General features: G+C 42.9%; 1 protein-coding gene and 1 long non-coding RNA gene across 2 annotated transcripts; both read right to left on the reverse strand.

Annotated features, from left to right (window-relative positions):
• Positions 1–2,952: 2,952 nt before the first annotated feature.
• On the reverse strand, positions 2,953–3,782 carry LOC112879050. Its single transcript, XR_003225926.1, has 4 exons — positions 3,675–3,782; positions 3,556–3,604; positions 3,422–3,454; positions 2,953–3,236 (listed from the first exon to the last, which is right to left on the reverse strand). It is a non-coding gene; the product is annotated as an uncharacterized LOC112879050 (long non-coding RNA).
• A 116-nt stretch (positions 3,783–3,898) lies between these two features.
• Positions 3,899–6,269, reverse strand: LOC112896821. The gene is made up of 7 exons (XM_025964954.1): positions 6,151–6,269; positions 5,616–6,011; positions 5,295–5,539; positions 5,010–5,210; positions 4,498–4,575; positions 3,997–4,016; positions 3,899–3,914 (listed from the first exon to the last, which is right to left on the reverse strand). Exons 1-7 carry the CDS (start codon positions 6,197–6,199, stop codon positions 3,899–3,901), a joined length of 1,005 nt encoding a protein of 334 aa, XP_025820739.1. The 5' UTR covers positions 6,200–6,269.
• Between the last annotated feature and the right edge of the window lie 11,724 nt (positions 6,270–17,993).

Genomic DNA, 17,993 nt, shown 5'->3' on the forward strand with positions numbered 1-17,993 from the left:
ACACTGGTAAACGATAGCTTAGGGTTTTAGAAGACCAAAGTAAAACGAACTGATCGAAACGGATCTAAAACGTGGAAACTACGCATGAAACAGAGCTGCAGGGACCTATACGTAATTAACTATAGCTTTCAGGGGTTAGCAGAAAAGAAATACTAGACTCAGAAAATAGTGCTTGCAAATACAGAAAAGATTAGGGTTAGATCTGAAAAATTCTATGGTGGGGCTGGATTGAGAAGCTGTAATAGATCCAGGGGATTTTCTGCAAATTTTACAAGACACAAAAAAGAACAGGAAAATTACATCTTTCTCCACGGACTGGAGTGCAAAATCTCGTGTTCCTCTATGGCTGCCGCACGGGAGCTTGCTGCCGGCCAAAATTGGAGCAATTTTGGCCACGAGAGAGCGCGGTAAGTGGGGAAAAAGAAAGAGGAGGGGGACGGGGTTCGATTCCATGCCTTACCCGCAGCGGAGGAGCACTGAGGGGATCGAATTTCGCGAGAGAAAGCGGCGCCGGCGGTCTGTTCTATGCGGCAATGCTCTGCTCCTGGCGGCGGCCTGCAGGGGGGAAGCAGGCAGGGGGCGACGGAGCAGGGCAGGGCCGGGCGCTGCGCAGGAGGGCGACGGCTCAGGCGCGAAGAGGCGAGAGGGCTCAGGCGCGCAGAGCCTCCGGTGATGGCTGTTATGTTTCGACCGCAGTTCGGCTGTCTGTGGTGTGGCGGCGGCGCTCCCTGTTCCTGGCGGCGGCGCACTGCAGGGGCAGCGCAGCAGATGGGGGCCAGGGGAGGCGGCACTGGGCAAGCACGGCCTGCAGCGGGAAGGTGAGGCGCGACGCAGGGAGGTCCAGGGCGGTGCACAGGAGGCAGGGGCACAGGCAGCTAGGGCACAGCGACGGCGGTGGCTGTGCAGCAAGGACGGATTGGAACGAGGGCTCGTCTTGCGGACCTTTATAGGGCGAAACGTCCTGCTTCGACGTGGCACGCACGCCAAGGGGGCGGCTATGCAGGGGCGCACACGAAGAAGGATGTGGCGGCGCTGCACAGGAAAAGAAGTGAGAGGAGGCTAGGGTTACGTGAGGATTTATAGGGCATGCAGGAAGGTTTAGCAAGTAGGAAAAAACGGTGCGAGGCCGAGGGGTTCGGTTGTGGGCCGAAACAGGTTCGGGTAAGGGCCGAACATGAAAACGAGCTGACAGTGCTGTCGAATGCGAACGAGCCATTCGAGAGCACGAAACAAGAGAGAGATATAGAGAGAGAGAGAGAGGGATCGGGCTAGGTTGTTCGCGGTCTTGCAACGGCGATGCCGGTTGCCAGAGCTGACACGTACGAAACCAGAGATATCATCGAAAACCACCGGAGTCGGGCTACGACTCCATTTCGAGCGTGATTTGATGACGGAGAGGGATTAGAGGATGGCGGAACTTGAAAGACGATGAGACCAAAGTGGTGGTCGAGCTCAACAGCATGGTTCTACGGTCTTGGGTTGAATTGAACCAAAAATTAATTAAGTCCAGCTCGAGATGGAAAGAAAACGATTTCATTTTCCAAAAGATATTTTTAGGCTTAAAATAAATCTAGAAAAGTCTAGATAAATCTTTTAAACCATGGAAAAATATATCCAGAAAGATCCCAAAAATTTTGAGGAAAACTCGGGAGGTAATTTGGGTCACGAGGATTCCAAATAAAATATTTGGGACTCATGAAAAAGAATTTTAGAGCTTTCCAAGTAAAAAAAATGGATCTAGCTCTTGGATAAATAGAATAACTGCTAGAAAAATCTTTAAAATTCTCAGAAAATCCTATTGATAGATGAACACATTGTAAAAGATAGTCACATCCTAAAATTAAAAATTTTAGGGTGTGACAGTGGCGTCGAAGGACGTCATCAATTTTGTTAAAGAACATATCATTCACAGGTTCGGGATTCCTCAGACCATCACAACAGATGGAGGGTCGGTCTTTATATCAGAGGAGTTCAGAAAATTCGCTACTGACATGGGTATCAAGTTGATCAGGTCATCTCCATACTATGCTCAAGCAAATGGACAGGCTGAGGCGTCCAATTAGAGCCTTATCAATTGATCAAGAGAAAGATCGATGAGCATCCTAGTCGTTAGCATGAAATCTTATTAGAGGCATTGTGGGCATACCATGTTTCGTGCCATGGAGCAACAAAAACTTCACCTTATCACCTGGTGTATGGACAGGAGGCTGTATTACCGTGGGAGATTATGGCTGGCTCGAGACGCGTAGAGTTCAAAAATGACCTAACAACTAAAGAATATATTGCTCTGATGAACGACAACATTCAGGACGTTACAGAGCTTAGACTTTGGTCACTTGAGAAGATCAAAGAAAGTAAGGCCAAGGTAGCCCGCGCGTACAACAGGAAACTCAAGCCAAAAGAATTCCAAGTTGGAGATCTAGTTTTGGAAGCGGTGTTACCATTGCACTACACCACGACACACTTTGGTCCACACATAGAAATGTGGGCAAAAGGTACTTGTGCAGACAAAAAAACTGTGGGCGAAAGTTTTCCCGACAGAATTATTACCGTTGCGGTAGAAGCTGTGGGCTTAGCCTTTGCCGACAGTTAGAACTTTTGCCGACAGCTAGTATGTGGGCAAAACAGGGACCTACACCGACAGTTTCTACCTTTCCCGACAGTTAGGTTTTCCCAACAGTAGAACTTTCACCGACACATGATATGTTGGTTAACCACATTTTCTACAGTAAGTAGAACCATCAGGGCACATGCACATATATATGTATATATCCACCACAATCACATTTTCTGCATTAAATAGTACCGGGGTACACCTTCCATCATCTTTTAAATCACAATTCCACCGTATACGCAATCACAACCCAAATAGACATTTCAACTTGCAAAAACTGAGCAATTTACACAGCACAAACATATCCATTAATATGCATGGTTCCATAGACAATTAACTCAGGATCCACCAGGTGGCATCAGCATAGATAGATGTCAAATACAGTACCAAAATACATGTCCAATATCAAACTGTTAGGTCATAAGTTCCAGCCTATTATATGGTGCCATATGCATATGACCCACTGGGAGAGAATATACAAGCTTCTCTCTAATAAAAAAAAAATCTAACCACACAATCACACAAAATATATTCTTGTTGCACAAAAGGTCACTCCAAAGCTTGTAACATGCCTTACTGCCAAAAGATTACTACGTACTCCACCAGCTAGTTGCCTGTTCACCTATCATGATAAGAAAGAATAATGAGCACACAATGCAAGCAAGAGAACATTAATCTGTATATATTGTTGCACTAGTGATACAACAGCAAGAAACATGGACATCATTTATAGAAGTGTCAAATTTAGTCATTGGATTCATAATTTTAAATCCAGCTAATACTAATACCAATGCAAGAATGTATTACCTGTGATTGCATGGGCAATTAGTACTTAAGTACCTGTCAAAGAAATGAATTGAAAGTTAAGCAAAGTAAATAATATAAAACATATATAAGTGGAGATGTCAATATAGTTTGGACTGCTAAGGTTGCAATCGTACCAGGACCTGGACCTTTTGACAGCTTTGAAGACTTCATGTCCTCCTTGATCTGTAACAAGTAAAGTTGTTGAGCAAGACTAGAACTTTCTTAGAATTATATATGTAAGCTAAAATATTACTCTGTCATGTGGCCAAGCAATGGATCTCCCACGAGCATCTCCAACAGACTTTAAGGCTCCATAAGGGCGAGGTAGTATAGCTTCTCTCATGAAAACATGATTGACAACTACCTCACGGTATTGAACGCCAAGAGGAGTGCCCCCCACTATAGATGATGGGTTTGTTGTTTGCATAGTTCCCTTAGCCACAGGGAGATTATAGGGCCTCACAACATTATACAAGATCACATCTCTTCCACCCTAAAGCATTAAAAAGACAACACAATATATCAGGTATGTTATGGGCATAAGGTAAACAATAAATTGTAGATTTAGCAATTACCTCTTCATGATGTGGTTCCTCTGGAAAAAAAACAGAGTGCCTAGTCATGAGCAAGTTTTCATCATCACTCAAGTGCATGTTATCTATTTCATCCTCAGCACGTGATCCCATATCATCATGATGGTTCTCTAGTTGTTCCCCAATAGTAGGTCGATTCTGCATGTTGCAATAAAGAATGCAACTATGGACCAATTACTGCATTAAAAACAAAGGTATATATAATACAAAAGAATGACCAGTTACCACATGAGCGGAACTGTTTGATCCATTTGGAGTGCTAGAAGGATTTATTTGCTGCTGAAGTAACTTTTCTAGCAGCTGTTGCATATTGTCCAAACGGCTTTCTAAAGCTTCCACTTTCTTATCAGATTGTCGACGAGCTTCGATTTCCATTTGAAGCCTGGTTGATGTGCATTTTTTGGCCCCAGGCATCTCCAATTCAGCAGGTGTTGGTCCTAAGCCAACAACACGAACATATCCATTCTTCTCTGGCCCACAAACATGGAAATAGGCATCACCTTCCCCTATACTCTTCTCTACTAGTTCAGGATGATCTCTGACTGCATCTTTCAGTGCATTCTACAAAAAATAAAGATATTAGCATACAATTGTTGTTTCAGCTCCAAGTGAAATGCACTTACATATCTCCATGACTTACAATTGTTGTTTCGGCTCCCTTGTGAGGTACTCCATTTTTATGTGTGTGTGTTTTAATAAACAATTCATCTCTACGTGCTGGACGTCCTAGCTCTTCACACTGTATGACAAAACATACAATTCATTCAATTATCATATTGCAGCTAAGAAATCTGAATAACGGATACAAAATTACAAGAATAGTGCATACCATTTCAAACCCAACACGTGCATGGCTCTTGCTTCCAGATGTATGGTTTTGAGTCTTCTTTGACTGATTTGCTTTCCCTCTCATTGAACGAACCTATCATCAAGTGTCATTTATAGTACTCATGATTCATATATAATAACTCTAGAAGTAGAGAATTATAGCTTACAGCTCCATCTGGAGACATCCAATGATCAATTAACCACTTCCAATCCTCCTCATGCACTCTTTCGTCTCGCAATTCAAGCAGTTCTTCGTATTCCATAGCATCATGAAAGACCTTCCTCAACTCTGCTTTGAACTCCCTCCATTTTGTAGCTGCTGTTTTCATAAACCAGTTGAAGGACCCATTGTCTATATCCCAATAGAGCTGCACAGAACATATAAGCATATAGGGTAATAACAAATCACAAGCTGAAAATGTTCATAAATCATTTTCATCCAATATCACTACCTGAGCATCTGTCCACAGCTTATATTTTTTTTTTGGGCAAACCTTCCTCCAATCATCATGTGCCATCGGAAAGCCCTTTGTTCTCACAAGTGCACCAATAAAGTTAGCAAATTCAGTGCTTGAAGGTCCACAAGGCTGGCCACAGTCATTTATCTCTAGTTTGAGTTTTGGTTTATTTTGTCTTGCAAATATGTCAGCCTTTGTAGTTGGCCCTCTAACTTTTTTCTTCTCTTGTTCTCTTAACTCTACATCAAAACAATGGACCTAATAAGACCAACAAAATACAACAATCTGTTTATATAGATCAGCTAACAAGCATACCTTCATTCCTTGGCTGTAGATGAGCACTTGCTCCACTACTCCCATTCTCTGGCTGTAGATCACCACTTGGGCCATTCCTTGCCTGTAGATGAGCACTAGGTGCACCACTCCCATTCCCTGGTTGTACATTAGCCCGTGCAGCACTCAATCTCGAGCTTGTTCGTAAGTTGTGCTGAATTGTAGCATTAGTTGTCGTCCTCTTTTCTTGATGCCTCACAGCTTCCACCTTTCTCTTTTTTCCTGTCATAAGTGATGAGGAAACTTCCTGTCCAAGCTCTTGAAGCTGCAAAGCTTTGAGCTTCATGTTATTGGCTAGGACATTTGCATTTCTTTGTGCTTCATATTCGCAAACTGGAACATCCTTTCTTTTTTCTCCTGCAGTCACCATCTTTCCTCCTGAAAATATATACTAATAATTCAGTAATTGAACAGTGTAGAGGTGTAAGTACTAAGTATAGGAGAAAAGAAAAGTACTAGAACATGTAGAATTTGTTAATGCACCACGAAATTGTTACAACACACAATTGTGACTTACTTCCTCTTTTTCTCAGCAACAATAGTCCCATCAATGTCTGTCCTGACATGAACCATATCTTGAAGAAAATTCTTTAGGTCATACACTTTTGTATGCAGATCAAGAATTGGGCTATGGAACTTATTTTGATGATTTGCTTGTTCACTATCGCTTGCTGTCATGTCATAAATTTCTCGTGGTTTTGACCGACCCACTGCACTCCATTCTCTATCAACATGATCTTGAACATAGTAAACTTGTGTGGCTTGCGATGCTAAAATAAAAGGCTCATCTAATAGTATTTCTCCTCCATTATATAAGTGATTGAAATTAACAATTGTGACCCCAAATTGATCAGTTTTCACCCATTTATCTTGAATGCGGTTGTCAACCCAATCACATTTGAAGAGCACAATATTTCCCTTATTGCGATAGTTTAGCTCAATGATTTCTTTGATCCTACCATAATATGTCTTGTTATGCACTACCGGGTCCGTGTTTCCATTTTCAAAGCAAGAGGTTTGGGCAACTAGAGCTACTCCACTATTTTGATACGGTCTACCCTCATCACTAGAGTATGTATGGAAATCGAATCCATTTATAGTATAGCTATTGTACATTGTAGCAATCATGAATGGCTCATTGGCTAAAATTTGCATCTCTTCCGGTACTTCAATACCATTTTCAACTAATCCTTCCACCTGTGATATAGAACATTCTAATCAACTTAAATTTCAATCAGGTCTAACAAAAAGAATTGTAAAAACTAAAGTTAGGTCATGTAAGGACTTACATGCTTTCTAAACCACTCAGGAAACATTTCATGATGAAGATTATTTATTTTTCGCTGATTGTGATTGCCAATTGAGCGCAGGTAATCTTTATGCTTGCTGAAAATATTTTGTAAAATTAAAAGACCTATAAGTATATATATGCATAAGGGGGGGTCCAATCTATAAAAGAAGCTTGAGGATCTTACTTCAAATATGGTTCTATTTTGTCATAGTTGAACAACACGTATCTATGTGCTTGCAGCCATGTCTTATAGTCCAAAGATATAGTGCACCTGCCACTCAATCCTCGCCCAAGGCTTCTGAAGAAAGGATTAATATTGGACATTGCATTATCCAAATCCTCCCCATTTCTTACTTGCCTAGTAAATCTGGTCTCACAACCATGTAGAAATTGTGAGCAGAATGTAAGACTCTCATCAAATTTATAGGACTCACAGATTGATCCTTCTGGATGCCTTTTGGTGCGAACATACCCTTTTAACCTCATCAAAAACCTAAGAATGAAATTTTTTTCACTATATAAGCTTAGCAATAGTCTAAAAACTAAAAATATATACTACTAATGGAAATAATAGTATAGTACCTCTCTATTGCCCACATGCTACGGTACTGTACTGGACCACCAATTCTTACTTGAGAAGGAAGATGAACCATCAAGTGTACCATAGTGTCAAAAAATGCTGGTAGAAATATGGTTTCTAGAATACTTAGTGTCTCAGCTATTTCAGCCTCAAGTTTCTGCATATCGCTTACTCGAATAGTAGATGAGTATATTTGTTTGAAGAAATTGCTCACACGAATTAGTGCTGCAGTTACTCGTGTTGGTAATATCCTTCGTATAGCAAGTGGTAGTAATTGCTGCAACAAAACATGGTTGTCGTGGCTCTTTAGTCCAATCAATTTCATTTCTGAAACATGGACATTATTCTGAATATTTGACGCAACACCATCTGGTAACCTCACACTCTTCAATACTTGGCAAAATAACTTCTTCTCCTCTGGACTCATTGCATATTGTGCTGGAGGCATGTAGAACCTATCTTCAACATCAACAGGATGAAGATCTTCTCTAATGCCAAGATTTTTAATGTCCAAGCGAGCATTTAAACCATCCTTTGATTTTCCATCAATGTTCAGAAGTGTATTCACAATGTTATCACAAACATTTTTTTCAATGTGCATAACATCAAAATTATGTCGAAGTAATAGACTCTTCCAATATGGTAACTTGAACCAGATAGATCTTCGTTTCCAAGTAAGTGGTGCCTCATTTTTTCCTCTACGTTGTGGGTTTGTTGGCTTCTTTGTAGTTGGATCCTTTCCAAAAATTGTGTGCATGTTTTCTGTCATCTCAAAAATTTCCTCTCCACTAAGTGGGGTAGGTGCTGGCCTATGCTCCTCAGTACCATCAAATAGTTCTTTAGCAGACCTCAATATGTGATTTTCATCCAAGAACCTCCGATGGCACATGATGACATACTTGCCTCCCTTTTTTAGTTGGAGAGAACACTCATGTGAGTGGCATTCAGGACAAGATACTTTACCAGAGGTAACAACTCCATGCAAATAGCCTAGGCCAGGTAAATCTGTGATGCTACATAATATGGCAGCACGCAATTGGAAACACTCATCCTTGGAAGCATCATATGTCCTAATACCATCAACAAACATATCTACCATATCATTGACTAGTGGCTCAAGGTAAACATCCATATCAGCACCCGGTGCCTTATGACCAGGAATTACTAGAGATAGGATAAAATTTGTTTGCTTCATACACTTCCAAGGTGGCATATTGTATGGAATCAAAATAACAGGCCAAATGCTATATTTTGAATTGTAGGTCCTAAAAGGACTAAACCCATCACTAGCTACAGCAAGTCTAAGATTTCGACTATCAGAGGCAAACTCTGGATATGTAGAGTCAAAATCCTTCCAAAAAGGAGCATCTGCTGGATGCCTAAGCAAACCATCTTTGGTGCGTTCTTCATCATGCCACCTTACATCAGCCGCTGTTTTGGAAGACATAAAGTACTTTTGAAGCCTTTTCTTTATAGGAAAGTACCGAAGTACTTTCATAGGAACCCTATGCACACGTTTTCCATTAGGACTTCTCTTTTCTGATTTCCACCTTGATGTCTTGCACTTTGGACACACATTAGCCTTTTCATGTTCTTTCCAAAATAGTATGCAATCATTATCGCAAGCATGAATATTTGTGTAACCAAGACCAAGGCATTTTACCATATTTTTAGCTGCATTGAAATTTTTTGGAAGTGATGACCTTTCTGGCAAAACATCCTTAAGTAACTGTAGTAGCATGTCGAAACTTTTATCACTCCACCCCCCAAGAAATTTTATATGCAGCAATCTAATCATGAACCGAAGCTTCGAAAAGTTTCTACAGCCAGGGTACAGTTCTTTGCCAGCATCTTCTACCAATCTGTGGAAGGATTCCATATCCTTATCATGTTCTTCTTCATTACCTTCTAAGTCACCCATGTCATCTAAACCACCAGCTAAGTCTCTAAGTAAATCAGAAATGTCATCTTCTTCATTGGACTTCTGCACTTCTACTCTATCAGGTTGTTGGGTATTTGCAAAAAAGCTGGAGCTTGGTTCTCCATGATACAACCAGGTTATGTACCCCTCCGAAAACCCCTCACAAATCAAATGCTCACGTACTACATCGCTAGCTCTCCAACAGCTGTTTTTACATACCTTACAGGGGCACAATATTGTGTTTCCTTTAGCTGACTTGCTAAAAGCATACTCTAAAAAACTGTCAACACCTTTTATATATTCATCAGTTTGCCTTGGTAAATCCATCCAATTTTTATCCATGACGCTCTTGCTAGAAGCTGAGTAAAAATCTCAACTATATGAACAAATCCACCTAGATAGCAACTCCAAACCTCAGATATATCTCATTTTGCCACATTCAAACGTCTATAGCACATATATTACTTCTGAACGAAAATTCATCTCACACAATGAGAAAGTCTAGAAGAAAAGGAACATACCAATCACTGTTCAATAAAAATGAGAAAGTTGCTCCTTCAGTCCTTGGTCCAGTCCTCTCTGAATTTTGCCCCTGAAACCAAACGTAAATAAGACTATGATTAGATGAGAAAAGGTAAGAAAGAACTGATAGCACTCTCACTAAATCTTTGGTTTCACAGTACCCTTCACCAAAAAAAAGTATATCTTAAATCAATAGGATTCCAGCAAAATAATAAGTGGAAGGTTCTGGATATATAACAATTTAAAACTGCAGCCATATATATAACAATTTAAAACTGCAGACAATATAATGCAGCACACAATTTAATCTACCACATAATATATTAAAACTGGAGCAGTTAAAAGCATTAGACACAAAGTAAAAAAAATAGTGAAACACATCTAGCAGAGCAGCTCTGTTTAGAAGACACAAAGAAACACATCTAGCAGTGTGCATCATAAGCAGCCTGGTCACACATGTTCGATTAGTAGACCTTGAAATCCAACAGCTAGCGGAGCTAATTCCATAAGCAGCCTGGCAGGCAGCAGAGGTACTAATTCCATCTCATGCGCAAGAACAAATGAACCAAATCCAACAGCTAGCTAGCAGAACCAAATCCAATCAATTTCTATGGAAGAACAGAATCAAGACAGCTAGCTAGCAGCCTAGGGTTGAGGCTGCAGTGCCTGCCCGCGTGCAGAAGCTGCAGGAGGCTGCCGTGGGTGTCTTTGCGCCGAGATGAACGAGGGGGCAGGGGCAGTGGGGATTCACAGCTGCGGTGAGGGAGAAGGAGGTGGGGATTTGGGGATACGGTGAGGGAGAAGGAGGTGGGGATTCGGGGATTGAAAGTTTTGTTGTGTGCGCGGTACTTTTTTCCTTTTCCCGCGCAGCTGAAAAAATGGGCGCCAATGATGTTTTTCGCCAGCTTGGACACCCCTACGCCGACACATAAACAGTAGGTGATTCGGCCTACGCCAACAGTTGAGCTGTCAACATTTTTTCCCGACACATTATCTGCCGTCGTAGAAATGCCGACACATAAGGTGTTACTTAATACTTCCATTGCCGACAGATAATGTGAGGGTACAAGGTCTCACTATTACCCACAGATTATATGTTGCCAATAATAACCTTTTGCCCACACATCACTGTAGCCAATAGTGTACCATGGTGTAGTGTTGGGGACTAAGGATGCAGCGTATGGCAAGTGGTCTCTAAATTGGCATGGACCTTATAGAGTTGACCAAGTCCTACCTGGGAATGCATATATGCTTGAGGAGTTAGATGGCGTCAGGTTTTCGGTGGCTGCCAATGGTCAATATCTCAAAAAATACTTCCCAAGTATGTGGGATGATGGACAGTAAAAGCCGATGCTACGCATCAGGCTGCACGCAAGAAAGGGGCTGACACGTTCAGTCGGCCCATAAAAAAATGGATAATATATATATTTTGTATCAATGCGTTGAATTGGACAAATAGCCAATGTATAACCATCGACTTTAGAAGTGTAATTGGAGTACATGTGAGTTCTGGGCAACAACAGGCTACAGGAGACGATTATAAAGCGTTCTATTGGAGAAATTCATCAATGGCCGCAATAGCTTCAAGACGGATGCGATTGGCTTCTGCGATCACTGCTTCATCATCCTTATCCTCACCTAATACTATCTGCCGACTCAAAACACCCAACTCTATGAGCTCTGTCTTCAACTGGGTAGTCAGGTTCTCTGTTTCTTGTGCAGAGCGGGCTATGAGGTCCTTCTCATCCTGGATGTGCTGCTCAGTTGCCTGGACTTTTGCCTTGAGGTCTTCCAACTCCTTCTCCAGGAGTCAAAGCCTTTGGGAATGTGTAGAAGTGTTAGCTTTGGCATCTAGGGCCGCCTTCTTTTCATTGAGCAAATGGCACCTCTCGGCAATATCGGCTCTTAAGGGGGCTTGTGAATGACGTGCTTCAATCCTGTGCCGAGCCATCTCCACCTTTGCTCGAAAGAAGGGAAGATGTCCGGTTGGCTAGAGCTTGATCTGAAGGACGTCTGGGAGTTGGAGCTTGATCTTCTCAAGAATTTGCTTCACTTTGTTGGATTCTTGGACCAAAGCATCAATTGGAGCTGAGAGCAGGTCCTTTATGCGGTGAAACTGGCTAGCAACACCAGTCGGCTGAGGTTGATGATCATCCATTTTGAATATGGCCGAGCCGACAGATGCAGGGTCAAACGAGAGCAGCTCTGAGAGGTTTAAGCCCTGAAAAGAAGGTAGAAAATCAGTATGGTACAGGGGAAGGAAGATGCAAATGAGAGATGACGTACCTTTTCTTGGGAAGAATTGACAGCTGAGGTGGTGACAATTGGCTCATGCAAATCTTGGAGATTGACCAAAGTATCAATTGTTGTTGCAAGATTCGCCGGAGTTTCCAGGACCAGTTCGTGGAGGTTGACCAAGGAATCGACTGTCCTCGCTGGATTCTCTGGAGTTCTTAGGATTAGGTTTTCTTGGCGCGCCTGCTCTTCCCCACTGGAAATGTTCACGATATCGGCCTGCAAACAAGGAAGGAGCAATTAAGCCAAAGTATATCTGTACAGAAGACCAATTCTAAAGGTATAATTCAAACCTGGTTGATGTTGGAAGCTCCTTGATCTGAAGAAGGTAGTCTAGCCTCCTTCCGGACTTTCCTGGTAATCCTCTTCATCGCCTTGATCTGAGCTCGGGGGGCAGCAACATCGGGGGCTCATTTTCGCTTGGAAGCCAATTTTGAGGAATCAGGCTGGATCCGCATTATGACCTTCGACAGGGGAGGCGCGTTCTTACCAAAAAGGACTACGGGAGCAGTCGGTGAGAACTTGAAAGAGGTGCCATCATCGTTCTTGGGCTTCGGACCATCCTCCTGCTGCAGAGGAAATAAACGGAATTAGAAAAGAAGTCAAGCAGAATCATGAAGAAGTAATAAACTGATGGCGATACCTCTTCCTCAGGGACTTCACACTCAGCGTAAATCTGCCGCAACATTGGCCCCAAGGCTTTTTGAAAGACGTGACTTTTCCATATTGACCACCAATTCTCGAAGCTGATGGCCAAAAAAGTAAATGATATGTTAATAGGGATTGGGATGTGGAGATCATCAAACAGGCTGTAGCATTTGGAGCTGATGAGACTGTCAGATAGATCAGTTCTGCTCTTTGTCAGATGATGAAGGAAGAAGTGAGGAGGAACTTGCCCAAGACCAAATTGTCGTGCTGCTACGACTGGCTGGTAAGATTCATAGCCTGGTTTGATGATTCTGTTGGAGGTGCTCATGCCGACAGGAAGGAAGCAAGGACGGATCATGATGGAGTCCAAATGCCGAGTGCTTTCATCATCTGCAAAGTCATCCAATCTAAAGGCGCTTGGATTTTTAAAGATTTTAGAATTTGTATAAGGAAGGTAGATTGGATTGTTCAAACCTTGGTAGAATACTCTAAACCAGCTTGAGGCGTCTTTAGGGTTTAACTTGCTACTAGAAAGACTGTACAAAGCTTGGCCGAAGCCGGTACATCTGATGCGTCTCCCACTCTGATCTGGGAAGGAATTATCGGCCAGAACAGGGAAGTTTGGTATGTGGTTCTAAAAATACAAGTGAGCCCATAACTGAATGAACCACCAGGGACCACCAGTTCTAAGTTTCTTTTGGGAAAGCAAGCTCGAAGACATCAGGTGAAGATATCTATAAACTTCCCCAAGAAACAGTTTGCCAAAGCCAATAGTATTACCTCTGGCCAGTTCATATGCTAGAGAAAGGTAGTTTTTGGTTGGAGCAAGGGAAGGACCGCAAAATATGAAGTGTTCCAACCAGAGGTTCAGAAAGGATGTATGTTCTTTCTCAGTTACAGGGCCTTTGGTTTTGATGTACTGGTTCAGGTAGGCACCCCAATTTGTGCATTCTGTTTTGGAGGACAACTTAAAGGGGACCTCAGGCATTCTGTAAGCAGATGGGCTAGGCGATGCAATGTCCAAACTAGTAATCATCACCACATCCATGAGGGTTGGAGTCATCGGCCCATGGCAAAATAAAAAGCAGTTCAGGACATCAGACCAAAAATAGCCGATAGTTTTCAGAAGGTTTTCATTCTTCTTGAGGGGGGACAATGGCAAAGACAGAGCGTCGGCTATTCCTATGGTTTCCCATGTGGGCTGGTAGGCTTTTGCTACTCTGTTATACCAAGATACCCAGCCCTCGGGAGGATTTGGCCAGGCAAGCAGGCTGTCGGCCCAGGAATCTAAGTCTATACCTTGGCTTATGAATGGGATTCGATTGGCCTCACAAGAAATCAAATCTATTGGACGCTCATAAGAACGAGGCCCAAGACAAAAGGAATTGGGGAAAGAAGGATGCGGCAAAAGAATGTCTGAAACCTGAAGAATTGATAAGAGCCAAAGAATAGGAAAGGATCATTTCATGCTTCAAGAGTTCGAATAATTACTTCATTAAATTAGCGAAAGGTCAGAGTTTTACCTTCAGACCAAGGACGCCCGCATCGGCATTCGAGGGTTCCGCCATCTGAAGCTCCAATGGTGATTGAAGGCTCGAGATTGGATCTAGGGTTTTCTTTGCGAGTCTTGAGTTCGTGTTCTGTGGCATTAATCTGGATTTTGCGATTGAATTTATGAGCGGAAGTTTTTGGAATGCAACTTGGATTTGGGGAACCTATGTAGATCTGTTTCAGGAAAGTTCCGGATTTAAGTAGAAGATGAAATTGGTTCAAGGATCAACTTAGATCTGGATCGGCATTTTGAGGAAAGGAACCGATGCGTTGCCATCGGCTCCCAATGAATCAGCTTCTCAACATTTGTTGACTAAACATAAGATTTCCTTCATATGGAAGATCATTACAAAAGGGGAGCCGATTGCTCCTAAAACTGATCTATTGGCTCTGTACATGGCAGTCGTTGCTAATCCTACGAACTACCACCAGTAAGTGCCTGAGACCTTGCAGCGCTTGATCGGAGGGGCTGTGCTGGTGTCGCTGTCGTTGTCGCTACCGTCGTCCCCGCCACTATCACTGCTGTAGCCGATGTCGCCATCAGTTTCTTCATCGTCCTCTGACGACCCGCCACGTAGGAAGCCTCTTGCTGCCGAGTCTTCCCCAGTCGATGTGCCGTCAATTTCTTCCTCCAAGGAGGAGAAATTCCCCTCCCAGGACATGTCACCGTCGTCGTCTTCATCCAGTTCCCTACCAAGGAGGAGCTGGAGATCTTCACCGTCGGTCAGGGATTCATCATCCTCTGACCAGGTCCGGAAATCCCATTCTTCTGTATCCCAATGCAGAGGAGCGCAGGCCTCATACGTGGCTATAGGATCAAACTCTGGGGTCACCTCTCGAGTTGTCTCAGATTTGATGGAGATGACGGAGGAGACAGAGGATGAAGAAGCCATAGCAGGAGAAGGAGGGTAAATTGGTGCGGTTGCTAATGGCTGAAGGAAGAAGATGAGTGAAAAAAATCTACCGGGGCAAGCTTATAAAGGCAGGAGTGGAATATGAATCGGCACCATGACAGTTTCCAAGGAGTTAGATGTAGAGTAGTCACATCCTACGGCAGTGGGAGTGGCACGCGCGTGAGGATTTTGGAAGTCAAAGAGGCGAGGTGATGGGAAAAAGAAAATGATTTCGGAATTATTATTGCCAAAACCAGGGGGCATGTGTTATCGCCATAATTTAGCTGGGCTACAAGATGGGCCGCAAGCAAGATGGGCTCAAAGGATAATTATAATGGGCTTGCGAACCAGCTCCTACGCGGGCAGTTTAAGGCCAGATTGGCCATGTATCTAGTTTAAATTAGTTTAGATATAGATAGTCAGGATTCGTATCGCAGTCGATCAGGATTGGTTAAGAGAGGTAAGTCTCTGGACTATAACTATGTATCCTAGGTTATTGGATAAAAAGAACAAGCATCCGCAAACAACTATTGGCGCATCGTCACCCCTGTTTTAGGGTTTCTCTCGGGTAAGTGCTATGCAGCCCCGATCACGCTTCGTGTGATCGGGGAAGCATCGTTCCTACCTATTTATCTTTGTGTTTCTTGTGCTGAAGCGCTGTTGATGGCGAGTAACACTAATTACCTTAGCGCTTACATGGATGCATCAGCTTTTATATTGAATTCATGCATTGTTTGTTACCTGTAAACGTTTAGCTGTCCTCGTGCCCGATCTCGGGTGTAAGGGCAGCACCTTGCTCTATTTTGATTAGTAGATCCAATCTGTTATGGTTAGTCTTTATTCATCAAAGATTTGGCTTGAGATCTGCATGATTAGGCCCTTCAAACGAGTTGAATGATCCGGCAATACGTTTAATACTTTATATTGATCTAAAGAGGGATGATTCCGAAAATCAGCTTTCTGCTGGTTTTTAGGCCTCTGTTTAGGTTGCTATTCTATTATCTTTCATGGTTGTTAGGCTTAATTACGCGTAGGATGTTCCGGTCACGTGGTGAAAGCTTTAACCGTTGTAGATTGAATTAGCCTGTTGATTACAGAGCAAGTTTATATTATCATCAGATTTGTGTATTATGTTTAAACGAACAGATCCAATCTGATATCGGGGAGTAATCGGCTCTTTGCAGCCGATTGCGGGGATCACCCGAAGAGCCAATTATGGCTCGAACTAATGTTTGAATGTGTTTGTGTATGCAGGAGACTAATTGAAATCACATCTACACCTTCCTGATTAGGTATGATCAGGTATAGGTCAGGTGGCACGCCTAGCAGATCAAGACGCCAGGTCGTGTGCCAGATCCTGGGCCGTTGACCGAGGGACCGGGGCCCACCAGCAGTCCCGGGAGCCTCCCGGCTTCTCGTGTTGCCTTCCGCTGACAACACATGGTTAGATGAGGTAGACGACAGGTGGTGATATCCCTATCCATCCAGAGTAACCCTCCTCGTTCGGGTAGTTGTGGTAGGAGGTCCATAAAGTAGCCAAGTTGGCTGGTGGCTCCTCTACCAATCATGTGCGGTTCTCCCGGTAGTGCTTGAGAGCCTAGAGCTGAGGATAATCATGTGTATGTGTATGAGTGTATATTATGAGTTGTATATCTAGATAGAAGTACATAAGTCCCGAGTAGCTAGCTTTCTTCTTCCTTTCTCCCTGGCTATGTCTTTGCTTGAGTAACTTGTGTGTCATACTACCTCATTATCCATATATTATCTTACCCCTATTTATGCAATTGAATATTCAACCAAGATTTGATCATCAACTTACCTATTCTATAACCGCCGCCTTCCCTGCGGAAATATAAATACGACACCCGAGATTACTCACACGTAAAATGCTACAACGGTAGTCCGTGTGCTTGCGGATTTATCTATGATGTAAGAAATACCACACGGCGTTTCCGGCACCATTGCTAGGGAATGATGATCCTAGTGGTGATGCTCAGAAACGTCAACAAGCATTTTTAGCGTCGTTGCTAGGGAAGGCACGGGTTAAAAGAATAGATAAAGTTCTTAATTAATGTCTTAGTTGGTATTCATTGTTTAAACTTGCTAACTTGGCTTTGTTTTCTCTATCTCTCTGATGTGAAAACAGGATAGTGTATGACTGGTTTCGATCTGCCGCAAAATTTCACTCAGGATCCAGCACTTTTGAGAAAAGTTTGACCTCGTGTCGTACCTCCTCAGATATCACTCTCGACAGCCAAACCAGTCGTTATTGCTCCATCAACTTCCAACGCCATGGCCTAGAAGACGCTTCATGAATTCTCTGCTCCATCCACTGACAATATCTCAGTCGGGCCATCTTTCAACACTGAAGTTGAAAATTTCAAGATCAAGATGGGTCCCATTACAATGGTGCACGCCAGCCCATTTTGTGGCAAGGCCAATGAGGATGCCAGCGCACATCTCCAACAATTTCTAGAACTCTCCAGTACTTTTGTTATCAAGGGAGTCACTCGGGATGCAATCCGACTCCGACTGTTTCCGTTTTCTCTTTTGGGGAGAGAAAAATAGTGGTTTTATGCCAACAGAAGTGCAATGGACACATGGAAAAAAATGGACAAAGGCATTCCTCGCCAATTTCTTCCCGATGGGAAAAACCAAC

Source organism: Panicum hallii, chromosome 1, assembly GCF_002211085.1.
Source record: "Panicum hallii strain FIL2 chromosome 1, PHallii_v3.1, whole genome shotgun sequence".
Taxonomy (NCBI): Eukaryota; Viridiplantae; Streptophyta; class Magnoliopsida; order Poales; family Poaceae; genus Panicum; species Panicum hallii.

Excerpts from the sequence above, each read along its gene's own strand:
- LOC112896821 (XM_025964954.1), bottom strand. The coding sequence starts at position 6,199 with ATGTCAGGACAGACATTGATGGGACTATTGTTGCTGAGAAAAAGAGGA. Across the intron at positions 6,012-6,150 it reads GTTGCTGAGAAAAAGAGGAA|GAGGAAAGATGGTGACTGCA; the intron begins GTAAGTCACAAT and ends ATATATTTTCAG. Across the intron at positions 5,540-5,615 it reads TCTACAGCCAAGGAATGAAG|AGTTAAGAGAACAAGAGAAG; the intron begins GTATGCTTGTTA and ends GTTTTGATGTAG.